At 33.2% G+C, this 21,963-nt stretch overlaps 1 protein-coding gene and 1 long non-coding RNA gene across 3 annotated transcripts; both read left to right on the forward strand.

Moving 5' to 3' along the window:
* The first annotated feature begins 2,818 nt into the window (after nucleotides 1-2,818).
* LOC148232658 (transmembrane protein 192) lies at nucleotides 2,819-20,989 on the forward strand. Of its 2 annotated transcripts, none has more exons than XM_088189769.1 (5): nucleotides 2,819-2,914; nucleotides 14,946-15,206; nucleotides 18,588-18,867; nucleotides 18,988-19,160; nucleotides 19,942-20,989. In XM_088189769.1, exons 1-5 carry the CDS (start codon nucleotides 2,864-2,866, stop codon nucleotides 20,065-20,067), a joined length of 891 nt encoding a protein of 296 aa, XP_088045895.1. In that variant the 5' UTR covers nucleotides 2,819-2,863; the 3' UTR covers nucleotides 20,068-20,989. The 2 variants fall into 2 exon arrangements, with proteins under 2 accessions (XP_088045895.1, XP_088045896.1); XM_088189770.1 differs by lacking the exon at nucleotides 2,819-2,914 and adding an exon at nucleotides 14,760-14,843.
* On the forward strand, nucleotides 11,922-12,262 carry LOC148232659 (uncharacterized). The gene is made up of 2 exons (XR_015810375.1): nucleotides 11,922-12,008; nucleotides 12,079-12,262. It is a non-coding gene; the product is annotated as an uncharacterized LOC148232659 (long non-coding RNA).
* Nucleotides 20,990-21,963: the final 974 nt, after the last annotated feature.

Raw genomic sequence — 21,963 nt, forward strand, 5'->3', positions numbered from 1 at the left:
ACACTGCCGTGACGGTTTTTTCTCTCACCTGGCAATCTTTGGGATTTGGACGTGCGCCGTGAATATTATGACATTTTTTAGCTCCCGCAGCAATTTATCTTTGAACAAAAATTTTCGAAGTGGCCTTTTTAATTTTAGTGTCCTTTTTAATTTTAGTGTCCTCTTTTGATATTTTCAAAATCTTGTTAAATGTTTAATTGCAAGCAAAATATTATGTTTTAGGGACGGTGATGGTGGCGGGTGGCAATTAGACACAGATTGAGCCGCTGCAGTAATATATTTATTGAAGATTAACGGTGTTTACATTACAAGGGGCGCGCGCGCGACGGCACGCGTCCGAACCCTTGCGAACTTGCTGGTAGAGAGAGAGAAAAACCGTCACGCCAATGCTACTCCAGCGCCGACCAGTTTTGGCCATAACAAATCTATTTTGGCCCCCATAGTGTATTTTTTTAATATTGCAAATAATCTTCAGTTAAAAGATTATGTTGTTTTGTTTCGCGAATATGTGGAATAAATAAATTAGACGTATAGCACGTTTTTTACCTACAAAATTTTTTAGCCATTTCAATTCAAATATGGTCTTTTTAATTTCATAAACTATTGACAATGAATTTCTATTCAACCTTGGGTTTCCTCTCATGTACGCTGAGTATACATGTTGTTAATATTATTGATATCCTTTCATAATACACTTACATATTAAATTAGAATTTTACATTTTTACTTTAAATATTATTTTGCCGACGTGAAGTGATGGTGGCAATTAGACACAGATTGCGCCGCTGCAGTAGTATTTTTTATTGAATATTATTAGTTACATGTTAAAATTTAAATTTGTGAGTAGACGGTACGCGAGGGCCGCACCGCCTGTTCGAGCCCACCGAAGTCGCCAAGAGAGTGTGTCCATTACACCAGTGCTACCCAGTGGCGTAGCTAGGGTATGTGGCACCCAGGGCGATCCTTAAAATTGCCCCCCCCCCATACATTTTTTGTAGGGTCATAAAATCTGCATTTCTTAAAATAATAAATTGGTTATTATTAAGCTCTTGTTATTTGTGGATTTATATATGTTTTAGTGCATTCAGGGTTAAGAACCACACTAGACGATCCCATCGCGAATATGCCGCCTCCAAGCAAGTGCCGCCCGGGGCGGCCCGCCCCCTCCGCCCCCCCCCCCCCATAGCTACGCCACTGGTGCTACCAGAGTGCCGCTAAGTTTTGGCCATAATAAAACCCAAATATAAATGGGCTCCTACATTATTGTAACCGCCAGAAAAAAAGGATGCACAAAACAACACTTCTATCTGGCGACAAAAACTACCATTGTCATTTACCCCTTTGTATTAACGACCCTCGAAATGTGTCCATCTTACAGATTTCACTTATTCAAGGCGTAAACATATTTCGTTGATTGATTATACATAAAGGCGATACAATGGTCAACCGAACACCGCACTTTTGTTATTCGCCGAAGACGTCTCGAATCAACCATATAAAATGTCGGACACTGGTACAACATCGAACGGTCTTGGGATTCGACGATCAAATACGCGCCTACAAGTCATATCAGTTTTCCAGTGTTCACTTTGGCTGCAAAGCCATATCTTTTTGGCAATAAAAACCCGAATGTAGATGAAGGTATAATTAGAATTAATAATGTTTTGCGTAAAATTTTTATTATGTAGTTTGTTAATAAATGAAATTTAATCATTGTATTGTTTATTTGCTTAATTATTCTGATAATGGATTAACATTAGGGGAAAAATTAAGCTTTATAGCTCATTTCATGGTCAATTGTGAATCCTATTCACATACCCGACATTTATATATTTATTGTAAATGTTTCATTGCAATATAACAAGCGGTAGTTCAATGCTTTACAACGCAGTAAACATGATCAACAATTATTTGTAAAGCAGTGAGACACCGGATGTCTGTAAATCAGTTTCGTATATTTATTGTGAACTTAATATATGGCAAATCTAGCTAGTTTTGTTGCGGTCAGCAAAACCACTTAAACAAAAAATAAGAAAAATATACATGCGTTTATGAATTGTAAGTGTCTTTATAACAAAATCACAGCCTGCGTGTTTAGAAAACATATAGATTCCTGATGGTCAAAACTAGGCGACATTCTGATATCAGACACGTGACGGTGACGTAGGGCAAGACATGTACTGGCGGTCTTTGATAGGAAGACGACGACTGGTCGGGCCTCGTACGCCGATCTCTCGTATCATTCTAAGCTGTATATCACTCGATTTCCCTCCACTTCCCTTTTCCAACTTCCGTATCCATAAAAGATAGTGATTCCAGAGACCATCAGCAGCTAAATCACGTCGGTCAACCCGATTGAGGTCGTCACTCGGACGATCAAGGAAGGAGGCCTAGTCTAACGCCTGTCTACGCAGCATGCAGGACCGAAAGCTAGAAACTCCCGAGCCTACTGCGACCGTGGGAGAATGGCGTGAGCCCATTAAAAAATATCACTCGATAAAATACTATTACAGTGGCTCGATCTGTGTCTGATTGTCGTCCATCACCATCCATCTGGCAAAATAACTTGATGGACAACACCTTAGCTTTTAGTCTACTCTCAAAAACTTATTTTTGAGATTATAATTTTTTTATATTAAGTTAGTTCGAATAGGACTTACCACCGATGAGATTAGCCGACCCCCACGTTAACGAAACGCGCTTTCGAAAACCCATTTGTATATTTACTTTTAATTTATTATCTAAAAAAGAGAAAGATGATTTTTGAGCGGTGGCAACACCAGTTGTATGTACATCGCTCGCTCTCGACGCTCGCCTCAGTTTGCGTTCTGTGTTTCGGCGGTCCGTCGGCCGCGCCGTCGATATGGTCAACATCGAGAAGAACTTCGACCAAGCTCAGACGGCCGCCAATACCGTGCGTGCATTTCAAATAAGCCATTTTGTATTCTTCTCCTTCTAACCGAAACCCGCATTCGAAACTTTTTAAACTTATGACTAACGAATGGCGTTTTTAAGTTGCACCCGTTCGAAAGTCGCACCGCGAGCGTTTCGCGTTCCGCGTTCTTTGCGCAAAAACGACGTTTTCCATTATCGTTACCGTGTAAACAAAACTTGGACTACGTTTGTTTACGCACGCAACTTGAATGTCGCATCGGGCAGCTTTTCTCGCCTTAGTAAACAAAGCACGAATTCGATTGTGTTTTCAATTAATCGTATCGACGCGACTTTTTCTTATTTTATATTTATAAAAAAAAATGTACTGATATTCAAATGTTGATTTGATTAATCACAATCGTTGTGTTTTGTTCTTAATTTATAATTAGAACAGTATTTGCCTAAAAATGTTATTTATCACGCATTAGGTCGTTTTTCATTGTCTTTTGTTCTTATATACGAATTAAGAAACGTTCGCATAAAAAGACGAGGAAGAAGCGTCACGATTGCTTTAAAATAATTATACGCTAGTACTAGTAAAAAATATATTCAGTTTTGGGAAAAAAGGTAGGAACGTGTTTTATGGGCGGACGGATCAAAATTAGTAAAATTTACGAATAAGACTAGAAAGTTGATACAAGTATGTTTAAAAAAACAGTTTGAGAACTTCATTTCGCGACGCTTATCGGTTAATAGCGGGAGACGAGGACGATACGTTTTGTTACACTGCGGTTTGGGATTTCGTTCATCTACTTATATTTCACTATTACTAGTATCTAACATCTGTTATCGTAAATATTTACTATTTACAACACTTTTATTTACTTTATAAGGTTTTGAATTCATCCCTAATTTTTTTGGTATGTATTGGACTATTCGTTAAATGAATAAATTGCACAATCTCAAAAAAACACTTCTCGTGTTCTTTTCGCAGGCAAAATTTCATCAGGCCATCTACGTACACTCTCTTTTCTAATAGGTCCGCGAACAAAATGGTGGAAAATCACATTTTGAAATATTACTTTCGATGACAACGTACTTGACACGTTATCTTGTGAACCTTTTTTTAAAGATAATGATGGGAGTTTCACATCAAAACGGCCTTCGCTAATTCAAACTTAAATTTGCAATATTTTCTCAATAAACTGCTGTTTTTCACCACCAGTTTTCACCATATTATTTAGCCGCGCAATACAAAATTTTTGCTTTTCACTATATACTTACCCATAAATTACACTTTTACAAACATCAAGTGTGTTTGATTGGGCAGCGCAATCTTTTTTAAATCTTTATATTTATTTATTCGTTTAAGGTAAATGATATGAAGAATTTATTTGTGTAGACTTTTAATTTTGCCAAAATATTTAAGCGCCTCTGGCATCTGTCCAGATGCAAGCCTCTCGCTACGTCACTGCTTACAAATTAAAACATTCGCCCAAATATAAAGAACAAGTATCAATCACGATCGCTAGCCATTTTTATGTTACAATTTTCCTTTTATTTCATTATTAATTATCCCAAATTATTATGGTACAGTCAATTTACATATTTTTTCGTATCCTGTTTTGTTAAAAAATAATTACACATGTATATTTATTTAATTGTCTGCATAAACAATGCATCTAATTCCTAAAAGGCGGTTCTCAATCTTTATTATAGGGTTTATTTAATAATAAAAATGCTTTGCAAATACTTTTATCTAACGACTGTGTTTTGATACCATTTATTATGTTTATTTTATGTCAATAGATTACTAATAATAAAACCATCGGGGACAAAAAAGCGTCTTTATGACGTTTCGATGGCGACAATGTATTAATGTTATCTGCATAAATATACAATTTATTCTTCTGAATATTATGTTTACGTCAAAAATATATCACCAATAAACTGTCGAGAGATTATGAATATATTTTTTCATAAATTGCAATTTTATTAACTGAAAGTAGAGGCGCGTGTGGCCGCGCAGTGAAACACAGTGATTGTTTTTGCGCCCTCCTATTGACCAAAATTCGATTTGAATATACTTTGATCAGCCCTCTTATATCAGAAATCCATAATAATACCGGTAAAGACAGATAACATATTGCTAAAATATAGTGTAGTATCGAAGTGCAGACAAACTTATATGTATAAATATGCGTTTTAGAACAATCATTAGGTTAGGTTTGGGTTTGAACAGAAAATGGATGTTTCGCAACTGTCAAATTGAGTTTCATAGATATTTTAGAGCAGCATATAATTCCACTAGTAACTAAATACTAAATTATATTTTCACTAGTGAAAATATAATTTCACTGAATAATACACCTTTCTGTAAAATGTATTCATGTCATGTAAATGTATATATTACTACGTATGAAAAAGGTTAATTAATTATATAATTTTACTAGCAACTGCCAGATAAATTATATTTTCTCTGGTAAAAATATAAATCAACCAGTGAAAATTTATTTCGATTTGATTTAAGACTATTTTTGTGGATAACCCGAGGATTTCTGGTTTAAAATCAGGTACATAATTTCAGTTTTTTCAGGGGGGGGGGGGCAAAAGTTGGCTAATCGGTATTTTAGTATTTTATATTATATTATAGTATTTTATTAAATGTTTTTAATAAATTTTTCTGACCAAATTCATGGGGGAGAAATTTCCCACACCTGCCTCCCTGTTAAGAGAAGCCAGGTACCAGATCATATAATCAAAAATCTTGCCTTCTGAAATATATCTGGACATTTGACTGTTTCGACAATAGAGTTAAAAGTCATACGTATTACATTGTAGTATAACTCAGTTGGTTTGAAAAGTCTGGACATGTCCACTAAATCCGGAAGATATGATGCGTCTACGAAGACGGACATAGGATGGAATGTTGAAAAGAATCGTATATTTTATAAGATTTACTCAAATGTGTGTATCTCAATTTTACTTGGTTACTGTTATGTGGAATTATCTATCACGCCGCATAATTAAACATTCTAATACGAATATTTAGAAACGAAGTCTCTTGCGAAACCGGTCACGAGATTGATTTGGGCTCTCGTTCTTCGGGTCAGCGGCGAAATGGTCTCACCGAAGAAGTTTTGTGCGAACTGTGTCCGTGCCCAAGAACCTGTTTTTGGAAGAACATTCGTATTAAGATTAAAATAAATCCAATAAGGAGATACGCGACTTATTGAGAATTCTTCGCGCGCACAGATGAGGCGCCGCGAGGAATCGCAAATTGGCGACTATAATCATTGCAGCGAGTCTTTGTTCCTGATGAATCAAGGCTGCCGAATTTAGGCTACGGAGTCACCGACACAGCTACCTTCAAAAGCGGAGAAAGTCGTTTCGGTGAAGACGGTGAAGGTTGCCACTTAAAAGGGTGTGTGAACGAGCGATGTGCATGATTGATATACTCACTCGTACGATGTGCTTAACGCGTCGGTATGCACTTTTCAACCACCTGATCCTATCGAGAAAGTCTATTTGTATAGTACGGAAAATGCTCAGAGGTAAATAAATTTGTTCTAGAAGACTCCTTGGTGACATATCCAAAAAGTTCTGTAATCTAATATTCGCCACAAAATTTCCGGTTATTATTAAAGCAAGTATTTTTCAAGTTATTTTTAAGATACATACTCGATTATAATATAATCATTTGGCAGAATGAATTGTGTGGTAAAAACTCTTCCGAAGAAAATATTGGTCTGACTTAAGAAGTATAAAAAGATCATCTGAATCTAATTTGTTAATTTAAAAATCTAGGCAGAATCGTGACGTTTGGTCTAACCGTCTAACGTATATAATATTACCGAACAAACTTACATTTTTTGCTACCAAATTACTAGTTACAAAGCTAAAGTAAAGATCTCACTATGAGAAACTTAGTTATATTTTCGTTATAGAAAAAGGGAATTCTTGATGTTAAACTTTATGTTAGAGCAATTAATTTGTTTATCGATCTTAATTTAAAAGCAGTTTTCATCATTTATATTGTATTATAAAAAAATGTTGGCTGCTCGCTGTGACTCGCTACCGCAGCACTGCTCGTTAGTAGTTTCTTTCTGAGTGTAGGAATACATCATCATTTTAGCGAATTTGTATGATAATAAAGCAACTTGTACGCTCGCCATTGGTCATTCGTAATATTATAATATTTTATCGGTGTTTTGACATAAGTTTCGGCGGATGACACAGGCGTCTAGGTCGCCGAGACAAAAAGTCAACACTCGTCGTAATCTCGCGTCATATTTTAGATTTATGACTTTGGTGATACGTGTGATACGTCTGTAGTACTTGGAACGAGTCGTGAACGAAATCAAATATGTAACACAGTCCAGAAATCTTTGATGGAATACTATTTAAATCATTTTTATTCAGCTTCACAGAACGTTCCGAAATTGAAATGTATGTAAATATTTTTAACTTATCGGTAATAATGGATTGATTGATTGATTATGTTGATGAAAGACATGACGCGTACTGTGGCGAAAAAATGTGAAATATCAACCAAAGAACCATTTGCTTAGAAAACCGGGAGACAATGTGTTTGAGATTATCATATTCAATAATTATTAAAATATTTTATAAAATTTGCTTATCGTGCTGATAAATTAAAATAATCACTCAGGGGTCAACTAAGAACGCATAACATTCGTCAAATAATAAGAGAAAGATTGTTTGTGTTTGGTAAATCGAGTAAATTATAAAGTTAAGTTATCACTGTTGTATTGTGCGAGCTCACTACACTAGTGCTTCTCACAACTCATATAATTCTCTTGAATATATGCACAATTGAACAAATTTAGTTCTAAACATTTCTATATTGCGCCATACATTCGTATTATTGCCCCAATATTTTTAAATTCCCTAATTACCCAGCATCCCAATGTCGCACGGTAACAAGCAGCACAAATAAACATCGGAATAATAAACAATGCAATGGGAAAGTCTCCCAATAATCAGACATCAAATTCTGTAAATAATATTAGACATTGTGTCCTTCAATATTAGAATATGGATGATGTCTGGAATGCTTCACTCGAATAATTGCGGCACAAAATTGATCACGAGAGAAGCATTCATCTCTTAAGTAAATTATTATAACATTGCTTTGTTTATTGTCATATAGAAGGCTTAACGAAGTCGCTTTAAGCGACAATGTAAATCAAACAAGAGACGCTGTGAATCATAACATTGATTTTAAATGTCAGTCAGATCTATTGTCTCAATCACATTGAGCGCCAGTCCGTCTGAGGTAGAGCGCGAGGTACTACAGGCAGGCAGAATAGCGCAGACGGGTCAAAGGCTGCATCTGAGGCAACATAAACTTGTGGTTCTGTTACGATGATGATGCGCAATGCAATACCGGCCAGCCAGCGAGAGCCTGTCTCTCTGAGCGCTCGGGGGAAAAACTGATATATCTACAATAATATATTTAGTACTACGGGGGGTGGGGGAACCGCTCGCTCGGCCGTCACAAGCTGTGTGCCCACCCATAGGGTTGGACTCGTAGAGCCTTATTAACGGTAACGGCAGTGGTGCACATCGATTCCATGCAGTTATACTTCTGTCTCAATCACATATATTTTATCGTAGACAATCCTTCAGTGCTCGAGCAGCTTCAAATGTGGGCTCCTGAAGGTGGTTATAGTTCTCGGTCGCGTCCACTATGCTTGCCTGTTAAGTCTAGAACTGGAGCACTTGCCAACTCTTCTCTGGCCAAGGCTATTTATCTGCTCAATTCTGTCCATAGAAATATTGACATTTTCTCTTGCACATATGGAGTTTTGGTTCAGTTCGTATGGGACAATGCACACCTGTTGAGGTGATTTGTGTCTGTTGTTTTGTTTTGTTTATATTTGTATGTATTATGATGATGTATGATGTACTTTTGACTATCGTGACGCATTGGGTTTGCCTGTCAGGTCACGATGGTTATAATTTTAATAAATAAATAAATAAATTTTAAGAGTGTTCTGTTGTAACCCACTAGAATTCGGGGAATTTAATTTTTGACTGGATAACTTCGTATGGTATTTTTTTTAAATAAAAGTGCTCAAATTGGCGTTATTTTTTTAGTCAAAAAAATATTATCTGCAAAACTTTTTGTAAAAAATATATTCGCTTGACTGTTTCAGTGAGACATAAAAATAAAATATCAAACTTACAGTATTGTAGATAGTTTCTTAACTTATCAAAATAAATATGATCATATTTTAATTTTAGATATAGTCTTAAATTGTATATCAAAGGTGTGTGTGTGTGTGTGTGTGTGCTTAAAAACATTCGTCGCTCGTTAATCTAATTCTAGACGCTGCATATTTTGGAAACAGATCTCAATATTATTACATTTTGACAGAAATATCTTTCAACATGTATATTCATTAAATTATTACTATTTGCTGCCAATTAGTTCAAGTCAGAAACTATGCATAAAGTGCGCATAACTTACGAAGATACCCTAGAAATATACAGTAGCGTGCCAAAAAAACGCATCACTCGAAATCGTAAGAATTAAAAATATATCTGTATCCTTTGTTGGATTTTTGGAACATTTTATTATATATTTAGGGGTATGGTATATTGCTTTTAAATGATTACTTAGCTATCAGATTTAGTGCTAAAAATATATATGAGTAGCGAGTAGCGAGACTGATTTCGCAACCCTTCAAAATAAAATCGGGAATCAAATCAATCAAACAGAAGAACGCACTGTCTTCAATTTTTTGAAGCAGTATTTAAGATCTGAGCGCTCAGTTTCTTTGATGGACGGTACTAAATACCAAGAACGAGAAGAAAGAAGCGGCTGAGCAGAAGACGAAAAATATTTCTCAAAAACAGAACGAAAATATACAAGTTAAAAAACCATTATTCACCGAATATATGCGTCTAACGCGCATAAAATGTTGTAGACGAAGAAGAGTGACGCTCTATGATGAGAGTAAAATAAATCTATTCGGGTCAGATCGTCAAAATGGCGAAAGATACAGCGAAAATGTCTCCAGGCGCGAAATGTGCGAAATCCAGAGAGCCAAACGATTTGGAGGTGCTTCTTATATTCCGGAATGGAAGGTATCCAGTTGATTGTCGGAACAGTGGAGAGAGTGGATTTTGAAACTGTTTTGAGTTTTTTCAGTGATTCTCAACGTTTTATTGATTTGATCTATTTTTTGTATTAGTATATTTTAATAATTGTTTTTAAAACCAGTGAAAGATCGACCACCGTACATGTACGGCGATACCGCTCAAAGCGTTAATTAAACATATCTGAGGCATAATTAAGAAAAAAATCACTGAATTTGACCACAAACTTGTTGAATCTTTGATTAATTCCATGTTTTCCACGCTAATGTGTATATATTTCATATTATTTATTTTTATGTGTACTACTCATAAATAATGGTACATGACAATCAGAACACTGATCGACCAATCTGGGATATTTTTCCGCTTTGTCACAGAATTGACATCTTAACGAAGCACTTCCGCTACAGTGTGCAGTCTCTTCATACAAATCTTTAAAAGGTCACTTTATTGGTACTAATTTTTCACACAATTATATAATTTTTTATGAATAAGAACAAAAATATTCCTTTGTGGCTTGCCAGTTTGAACTAAACACAAACCGCGATGATTCAATCGAACAGTCACATCAGACCTCCTTGCGGTTCTGACATCCGAGACAACAAAATGCGTTGCCAAAACGCAGAGGTCATATGTTTTAAAGTTCACTGGAGAGACCTCGATACTTCCATATCCTGAATAGTATTGATTTTAGATGTAGATGAATTAATTAATTCATGTTTTTTTCAATATTGTTTGCTTTGTGCAAATCATTTTTAGGTCCACTGTCATTTTAACTGTATTTGCGTTTAGTTGCAGAAAAGAGAAACATATGTACATATTTTTTTTTAAACTCAACGTTAATAGCCATTGAACTCGGCGAAAACTACCACAGAAGAATCATCCGGTAGTCGCGTTTCAACGCAGATAAGCGCACCATTGGTGATAAGACATGGAAACAGTAAAGGAAGACACGTCTAGTCTTAATCGGATGCCGCATCCGTCATGTTTTAATCAGCTGCGAATCGAAATTTTAAACTAGACCATTGACGCACTCCGCGCGAAGAGGTAATGAACTTGAAAAAAGTGCAAATCACACATGCTCTCGCGTAGTTTTATTTTCGTCTCTTTTTTAGCACATGGTTTAAGCATGACGCTCACGTTTCCATAATTTAAATGTACATCTAAATCTGCTTATAATTTATAAATATTTAATTTGCTATAATTAACTATATTTTTATAAATCAATAATGCCTCAGCCTAATTGACAACATAGTTTTGATGTTATCAGTAATATATTACATATGCATATTTCGAGAAACACTGGCAAGTACACTCGCAAGTCGATGACGCGATAAATATATATACTTATGTTTACATCATATTAAATATATGCATATTTTAACGGACCAAAGATGTCGTGTGTACTTTATTTTTTACACAAACAATTTTACATTCCTCGTACAATTCTCATTCAAATTTCGCGCTTACGCAAGTGTCGAAAATGTTAATTTTCATCAATTAATATCATTCGCATCGCAGATCTGCTTTAAATGCACTGTTTGTCTTAACATCTTGTTTATTCAACGTTTTTATCTGCATTGCCACATTGAAACCGCTTTGGTAGAAGGCGCAGTTCTTGCAAAATTAATTTAAACATGAATCATATTTTTTAATAAAAGTTTTATTCAATTACGAAATTTTTGAGGAGCCTTTCTTCTATAAATTTATTTATAGTGTAACATACTCGTATTTGTTCTCAAAGATCAAAGACAAACTTGAATTATTTCATTATTAATGTTACTATGATGTATTTTTTATCGAGAAAGTCACAATGTACAGCTGTGGTTAATTGAAAGTTGACATGGCGGTTCTAATACGTATTTTAATTATTTTATCAACTTTGATGCATTTTTACACGTTTTTTAATTTATAATTAGGAAGGAGAGGTGCATTTTTCTCGTCGTCCCAGCAAGTGCATAATGGCGAGCCTCTAACTCAACACGTGCGCGCGACCCTTTTTTTAGGTTCTCTTCATAGAAAACAATATCGAAGACATTTAAAAATTATAAGCTTGTAAATAAAACACTTTTACAGGTGGCCCTCGACTTTCGGACGTTCGATTTTCGCACAATTCGCTATTTCGCACATTTAAAAAAAAAAACATTTAAAAAAAAAAAAATATATATATATAAACACGAGTGAGAAACGAAAAAACTTGTGTTGATACGAACAAAAATAAATCAAGGACTCATAAACTTCACACGATTCAAGACAAAAATGGAAATTATTAGATGTTCTGATAGCGGTGAATCTTTTGCTTCAATCGGACGTTCGTATGATACAAACAGGTCTACGATATGTTCAATTTTGCAAAATAAAAATTGTGGAAAATATAGATATATTTCCGCAATCTTTAAAGATATGTTACAAAAAAACATGGATGAAATGGAAAATCTTTGTCATCGTGGATCGATGACCAACATCAAAAAGATGTTCCTCTGAGTATTTCAATTATTCAAGCAAAAGCTCTTAGTTTGCACAAAGATTGGAAGAATAGATTAAAAAAAGATTTTAACACGGTTTTTCAAGCAAGTAACGGATGATTTTACAATTTTAAAATGAGGTATTCTTTTCATAATATTAAATTTACTGGAGAATCGGCTGATGCGGATAAAGATGCTGCAAAAAAATTTATTTCCTAATTATCCAAAATTATCGAAGATGGAGAATATTCCTCTAGCCAAATATTTAATGTAGATGAGACAGGTTTATTTTGGAAAACTCTAACAATGAAAAATATGAACGAAGCCTTCACGCACCTTGACAAATTTTTAAATATTATGGAAGATTGTGATCCCAATGGAGAACGAATATCTCAAGTGCGTAGGGCGATCAATAAAAACATAGCATGTTATAAAATACTATATGAAGAAAAGAAAAAGAATAGTGGAAAACAGTTAACGCTTGATAACTTTTCAAAGGAAACACCCGCAAACCCTACTTAAACGTGTCTCTTAAACGCCTCTTAAACATCTTATATTTACTTGATAAATAAATATTTTAAAATACACACAATTTCAATTTTTTTTACTTTCCTCGACTTTCGTACATTCAACATTCGCACACATTTTCAGGAACCAATTATGTGCAAATGTCGAGGGCCGTTTGTATATCATAATAACAAAATTATTTGACGTAATTTCACTTTTATTTTTAATAAATTATTTTTATTATTAATTAGATCTTGTACAACTAATTGCAAAACGACGAATTTGAGTGGTCCAGGCAAAATTAATTTATTAAATAATTAAAAAGTTTTAAATTGTAATCTTAGCGGAGTAAATCTATGCATTACATGTAGTCGTAAAAAGTCCATAACTTAAATGTCGAAACAAATCACTTAAAAAAATAAACTTTTTTAATAAAAAAACTCGTTTTTTTATGTTTGTGGCGAAAGAATTACAAAGTTCTTGTATAGTGTTATTATTTATTGCTTGTTTTAAAATACTATGAAATATTAATATTAACGTCTGTCCCTATCTACTAGATAAAATAACATTAATTTGCATACACTTGACATTTTTTTCGTCGAAATCATAAATAATTAAAGACTCCCACACGCGCTCGTTACTTTGTCTCCTGCGAGGCTGTGAGAGAAATGACCGATTTTTTCGACCACCTCTCAATGTCGCCATAGCATCTCACTTTTCGAGGGTCGTGCGATCAGTTCGTGAATATCGTGTAATTGTCGCTCTTTGTTTCGCATGCAAATGAAATTTTTCGGTGTCACCAGTGCCAATGTCATTGTGAATAAATTATGTGCATACTAGTCGTGTCATAGCCAATGAAAGACCCTGTTCGAGGATCTTATAGAAATAATAATAATAATTTTCGCAACTATACAAAGATTGACTGTTTCAAAATGCGGCGTGCTTTGAAAGTGTGACGGAATAAGTAGCAAAAAATATCAATTGTGTGTTACGTTGTTTGAAAATTGACTCAATAAAGTTAAGTAAAATACAGATATTTTAATGAATGGCCCTAATGTTGAAAGGCATCTGAGAATAAATATATTGGAACTCATAATAAATTCATACTATTTTTATATAGCGCTGAAAATCCGGTTTTTTATGACTGCCTTCTTACGAGCGAGAATATAGTTTTATACTATGTTACACTGTGAATCAAATATGATTCATTTCGACACATATTATATATTCTAACAAACATAGGTATTCTAAGGTCATACGAAACCAGATGAAAAAGCTAGTTAATATGTATATATACTGTAAAAGTGTTTAATTTATATTTTATAACACTGTTGTGAAAAAAATACTCTAATAACAACACCGAGTAAAAAAGATTAATTAAAAATACGCTTGAAAATAAGATTATAAATGTCATATGAGTGTAATGTTTGATAACACGTAAATATTAATTAAGTATATTATTAAGCTCAGTTCTACAGTTGTATAATATAACTTGTTACTTGGACAGCTGTCATCCAGTAACAATCTATAATTTATAAAACGTAGTATAACATTAATTTGATATATAACGTGGCCGTAGCTTAATACGTAATGATGTGTTTATTATGTTTCAAACTAAGATTCAAAAGGTATGTGAATTACACTTGTTTACAGCACTTTAACTAAGTACACCTTTACGTTTATTTATAATTCGATTCGTATTGTATATTTTACAAATGCAATTCAATAGATCCACATGTTTAAATTTGATTATAATTTTTTATTCATAAGAATATAATGTAGGTAGTTAGTCACCGTTTTTTGTAACAAAAACATGACATGTTCAACGGATAGCGGTCCACAATGGCTGTAAATCAGGGTCAATTCGTGGTATCGTATGACATGCGATTCACCTCTCCGCTTTATCTGCACTTATCGCCTAAAAATGTACACTGCTTCTCGTTTATTTGATTATGCAACATATTGTTTCAGGGCGCGACCTTTTTCAACAATTCGGCCGAAGACGACGGGAGACTCGTCACGGCGACAATGACGCCGCCTCACCAGCCGCAGCACCATCACCATTTCACACCGCTGAACACCATCAGACATGCCACTTTTCACCTGCTGGTGTCGACCATTATTTCGATCGTCGGCATAGTTCTGGCCTTGTTGCATTCGGACTTGGAGCACAGATGTCGGGCGTACTACATCATGATGTATTTGCAGGCAGCGTTTTGGGTCATAACATTAGTGAGTGTCAATTTTATTGTAAGAAATATGATTCCATTGTGCGTGTTTTGTTGAACGTTAATGTTGTTTTGCATGTCACATGAGACTTGCTTATCTTCAGTTATAAATCAATTGAGAAAGGCGTTTTTTATTACACGTTTCTAAGAAATTCTTAGTAAATTGATCGAATGAGACACTGCTTGCTCAATGAAGTGATGATATGCATAGTAAAAAAATATATTTTATGCATAACTTTTGTGGTAGTATTCATTCCATTGCAATAAACCAATATCAAAACTTAAATTTTAATAATTCTCGTTGTTGGTGTATATAATATATAGCAAAGGAAAGCCACTACATTAATCCACTTGCATAACATACGTATAACGTATTCATCAAACAATTTGAAATTTGAAAAAAATATTTATTCTGTTTCATTTTTCCAAATAAATTATTTTAATTATGATAGTACCTTTCCACCACGTCAATGCACTACTTTTTGGACTGATTTAATTACATATGATTTGCCATCTGTCGCTTTTATTTGCTCATTCACCATTATATGTTTGATCCGAGAGTCAATTTCAGTGCCATCCGTTTTCTCATTATCAAATTTTCCTTTTTTTTGGCCGGATTATTCACTAATTGTTTTGCAATGTGATCGATTAGCTCTGTGAAACATTCTGCTGTTTTGCTTAAATTTAGGCTCGGATCTATGTATTATTAACCATTTAACCACTTAAACGTCAATGACTCACCAGTGCGTTTTTTGTTAATTAATTTTTTAAAACAAGTTAACGAATTATTTACAAATTATATATTTTTTAATTATTATAGTTTATTGTACATCTTCATTTATTAGTAAAGCAAGTATTTTATATTTATTATTAGAAAGTGATACTGACCCGTGAGGAAAAATAACTAAAATGTCATTGGCGTTTAAAGGGTTAACAATCTTGTTGATTCTTACAAATTTTGAACTGTCAAACCAAAATACAGAATTTTAAAACAACTTACTGTAGGAAATATAATGAAATATCCTTCAAATCAAATGCCATTTTTTCTTCTACTAATATTCGCTGCCTTTCTGGTGTTATTAAATACAAACTTGACGATCTAGGCTAGCCAGCAGTTATATCCCGATGCGCACTCATAAATTCGCGCTTACTGCTCGAAACTTTATTTTACTATTAACTATTATCAGTGAACTTTTAGCGTTAGAAAAAATCATAAATGTTTATCAGATAATAATAAAAATCGGGCATAGTGTTCCATACATTTTATAATATAATATTCTAAATAGGATCTAAATTCCTATTAGAGCTACAAGAAAATTTCACGAGTTGTTTTATAAACAATGATTGTTCTCCAAGAATATTCTTGACTTGTTTTTGCAAGCAATTTGTATTTTTAGAGCATCTGCTCATTGTAATTTGAAAACAATATAATACCGTGCATCGAAAAGATTTATTGTGGGAAATTAAGTATTTTGTTTAAGTTCTCTTATAACTATAGAATCCGTGCCAAATAGTTTACTTATTGTTTTGTATGTATCTTAAGCTGCATTGAAAAAACAACTTTTGTCTGAATAGATTGATTAAAAGCAAACTTAAAAGTGAATTTTTCAGTGAAGTAATATTTTCACTAGTGAAGTCCAACTACATTTTCACTAGTAGATATATAACGAAACGTCCATTTACTGTTCAAACCCAAACCTAACTTAATGAAAGTACTAAAACGAATTATAGAATAAGCGGAAGAAAAAGTACAGACACGTCGCATTTTGCTCCATAATTTGTCTACACTTTGATATTACTCTATGTTTTAAAAACATGCTAGCTATTCTTACTGATATTACTACGGATTTCTGATATGAGAGCATTGATCAAAGTGTATTCAAACTGAATTTTGATCAATAGAAGGGCGCAAAAACAATTATCACTTCTCAGAAGCCAAAAATTCACGTCAAAAGCAATAAATCGTGTCGGTGCCGTCACAGTAGGAACGCTCAGTAACGAGCGTTCCCACTAAGACGGCGACGGTACGATTTTATTGCTTTTGACGTGAATTTTTGACTTCTGAGAAGTGATAATTGTTTTTTGCGCTCTTCTATTGGTCAAAATTCGGTTTAGATATGCTTCATTTAATTCTCATTTATTATAAGTCGTAATATTGTATTGATTATGAGTGCTAGATAATTGAGCGTTTCCATTGCGACGGCACGATTTTACTGCATTTGACATGGATTCTAAACTTGAACTAAAATCCTATGAATTTCAATGAAATGGAAATATTAAAAAAAACACTGTTTGCAACCTTAAACAATAATAACACTAACTCCATGTTTTCGGGAATCAAAATCCCATATCTGCTTTCCCTCCTTTTTAACCATAATCATAATTCACTTGATTCTGTTTGTGATAAAATGAGTCCCCGTTTGCCTTTTCACCACAATGCTCTGAGAGTTACAAATGGACCCGCAATGTTTCTAGTCTTCCTAGTCATATTTGATAGCTACAAAAAAATATTTAAAAGTGTATTTTTCTATAGAAATTTCTAAAATTATTTTTTAACCACTTACTACCTGTGGACATTTAAAAACGTAAAATATTTGTGCACCAATTTCCCCGCGGACGTATATATCCGCGCGTTGTGGTTTCGCGTTTAAAAAAATATTTTAACGGAATTTCTCCGAGATGAAATAGCCAACCGTGACAAATTAAGATTTTATGTGTTTTTTTTGTGTTACGGTGTATTTTTTTTATACATAATCCGCCTTCACTTTCTAACGAGTTTTATTTTTAAAATTTACTTGTTTTTAGTAGTTCTTTCTTTTTATCAAAAAAAAATTTTGTTACGCTTTCGTGAAAGAATATATTTTTTTTTGAGATATTGTAACATATTCGGTCAAAAAGTTAAGAGATTAAAATATGTATATGTAGCGGATAAATCTGTAATTTTAATCCCCCCCTAAGTAATTTAATTATTTTTTTATTTAAATCTATTTTAGTAATTTTTTCTAAGTGCTACTTGCTATTCTCGTCTCGTTTATTCTTTGAGTTGAAAGTTAGTTAGCACAGTTTCTTATAAAATGTTGCTCCGTCTAAATTTTCTGACAATTCAAATGCTTTTTTAAAAGATAAATGTGCTAGAAATATATTGTCTACTTAGGTTACTACTTTTGTTATCAAATGTAAAAGCAATAATGGCTTATCTACATATGCGACTGTTAAATACTCTTGCTCGTTATACATTTGTATAGCCTAATTTAAAATAGTATTTGTTAGTAAACTTACTTAAGATAAACTAAAGCCTTTTTTATACAATGTACGTAATCAAACGTGGCGAATTATGCGGAACTGTCCTAGATATGAGTTTCATAAAAACATTTGTCGTTACCAGGTCATAGATTACTTTTTAAAGAAGACCCATCACCAACTGCGTATACGCGGCTACCTGGAGTTCTACCAAAAGACTTACACGTTACACAGACTGCCAATATACGTAACGTCTCTGTGGTCGACGTTCCTACTACTTGTTCAGACGCTGATGCACCATTATTATCCAGACAACTTCATCGAACAGTGCATCAAGGGTGAATTCATCGCTCCCATCGCATTCATCACCGGAATCATGTGGGTGCAGACTTTTATCCTGTCCGTAATACACGGATTGTACATCAGTGAGTATTTTCATGCATTGTGCTATAAAACTGTGCAAATATTGGCATGCACAATGAGCTCGATGCTATTTTTATCGGAGTGAATGATACTAATGAGATTGTTTAATGTTCATTGTTTAGCCAAAGTGTTCGGTTTTAATAATTCGCAACACCAGCCAGACGTGCAGAGAGATCATCTCGTTGAAGCTTCGATTAGACCGACACAGCCGGCTCAGCCGAGTCAACCGCAGCCGCCTGTCGCAGCACCGCTCAGTCAAACTTTGACACAAACTGCTGACCTTCTTGCCAGACAGGTATATTAAATTCATCTACTTTGTTTTGTACTGTAGGATTTTTTTTTTCATCATTAAATGTCACTCGTAAAGAGATTTTTAATGCATTAATACATTTAATTAATATTAACTTCACTTAAATTACCATCCAATGTCGTATATTGATAAACTGTAGCTATAAACCCTCTCAAATAAATATATAATGCAACTAGAAAACACCGTAAATCAATTTTAAAAATAATCACAGACACATTATACTTGATTTAATTTGATATAATTACTACCTGTGTTTTATTATCTTTTATATTGAATTTTTTGACAACATATATTTGTCGGTATTTAATGATGTTATGAATCTGTATTGTGACATAACACCGACAATGAGATAAGCATTCATTTCTACTTTAAGCTACTGTGTTTGTGACTAATTTATTATCAATCAATGTGATTCTGGTTATTTATTTATTTATTTAGATTAAATTAAGACCATCGTAACCTAACAGTTTACATTGATAGTTAATTTAAGTTATATTAATACGCTTGGATTCAGAAAGGTTGAGAATTCAACTGACGACTAATAGCTTTTTTTATCCATTATCATTTGAATAAAATAAACTTGTTGCAACTGACATCTCTTGAACAGAGATGTCAGCTCGACTTTTCATTGATCGGTTTAAATGTGGCTTGTTTTACAATCGTTCGTTCTAAGTACTTATTATATTTTATATTTATGATGGTAATATTGATGAACGATTTTAAATAATGAATCATTTAAAATTAACTAGATGTGTTTTATTTATAGGCCGATCTTATACGTCATCTCAGAGAACACAACGAAAAGCTGAGCAACAAACTGTCGACAACGACTGCCGAATTAAGAGGTTTACAAAGCAAACACTCCGTCGCCAGCAACAAACCTTCGTTATAAACTATTATTTAAAAAGTGATACTTTTTCAGTGAATAATTCGTTTTAGTTTTTAAAGCATTTTAAGCTTTTAGAAAGCTCACATCGTCGTGGTATTAATATTTTATTTTGATTCTCTTTGCTTTTAATATATGTTTGTTTGTGAATTTAAGCGATAATTTTCATATTTTTAATTTGCACATCATTAGAAAAACAAAATAGCACTTGTGTTTGATCGATATTAATTTTCCTCATTAAGAATACATTCCTCGTGAATTTAAATTTTTATAATGAAGGTGTGTTTTATTAAAAAAATAATAATTACGTGTCTGTATGACAACTTGTGTAAGTAATAAGTGACACTTTTGTGTCTTGTATTTGTGACGATTTATTTTTCGCTATCAAATGTATTGAAACCTTAAAAAAGTGCTTTTATTAATATATAAAAATATTTCTTCATAATTTTACGTATGTATAAGAATCGACTGATTTAATTAAATATAACTTCATATTGAAGTGTATTTTTTACCTGAATATGATTCAAATGAGATTTGAACAAATCCCCGTCTGGTGATGTTCTTCAAAGTGCCTCATCGTCCAAATTTAATTTTGGTATATGATTATTATATTTAAAAAATTATCATTAAATATTAATTTAATAATATAAATACAATATATGCAATAGAGCAATTTTGTGTACGCGTTTAACTTTTTGTACATATATATATATTACCTGTTAAGTATTAAATTTTACGTTAATTTGTATTCATTCACTATTATGTATATTGTACGTACTATAATAATCGATCGATCGTCTTTTTATATTTTATTTTATGTAAGTGCCATATTTGTACATAATATAATATACAATATACGAATTGTAAAATTTAAAGTAGATTTGAAGTTATATTCGCTATGATCAAAATATATAATTTTTTAATGATATGAAGATTGTTTTGATTGCTATATTACACCTTATTGAAGAAAATATTGTGTGAGATGTTTAATTATTGTGCTATAATTTTTTTAATAAAGTTATTTATTGGTAGAAAATTCATGCTATAATATTACCGATAATTAACCGATCAAAAATCATTGTTTTTATATAAATATTATTTGAATTAATATTTATGGGTTTTGGTTCCGACTTATGTGACTCTGTTAAGCTAGTGAGCCCGATGGGTCTATTTTGTATATATTTTATTGCACCGGTAATTATGTCTATGAAAATAAACATGTTAAATGCGAGTCTAGATAAATTAACTTTGTGTAGTAGAAGTGTAAGGGTCCCTCATAGGACGGAATAGCGTGGTACTTAATGTCTTTGACTAATAACTCTGAAGTTGCAGGTTCAAACCCCAGCAGCAGCACTCGAATTTTTATTTATAAAAATGCGCTATTATTTTTAAAAAAAATGGCCCCAGCTGCAATGACATCTATTGATTATAAATTGAATAGCACATAATAATTTATAATTAATTATATAGATGTCACTAGTGGTTAATACTTACTTGTAGGTATTCATTATGTCTGATTGACGTTCTCAGTTGGTACAGATTTGCCCATTGTAACACATTGGGCTTACAGCGGAAGATTTAATATAAATTAATAAATAAATAAAAATATTATTTTAGAAGTTTGCAATCTTATGTCAACCGAGGTTGCACTCCCCTGAATACGGTCGATACATTCGGTCAAAATTCAAAAGACAAGTGTTTGTATGTCACAGAAGAAAGACTCTGTGTTGTATGTTTATGACCTTGTAAAAACAACATATTTTTTGATTTTGTTGTGAAATTTCCAGCACGTTTTAAAAATTTGGAGATTTATAAAATGCACAGGAGCGCGCTCTGGCCCCACTGCACCACTGATCAGATGTTGTAAAATATCCAGATGCGGCCATTTAATTAATATTATTT

Source organism: Plectrocnemia conspersa, unplaced genomic scaffold (assembly GCF_051122295.1).
Source record: "Plectrocnemia conspersa isolate PC_06_02 unplaced genomic scaffold, ASM5112229v1 ptg000008l, whole genome shotgun sequence".
Classification (NCBI taxonomy): domain Eukaryota; kingdom Metazoa; phylum Arthropoda; class Insecta; order Trichoptera; family Polycentropodidae; genus Plectrocnemia; species Plectrocnemia conspersa.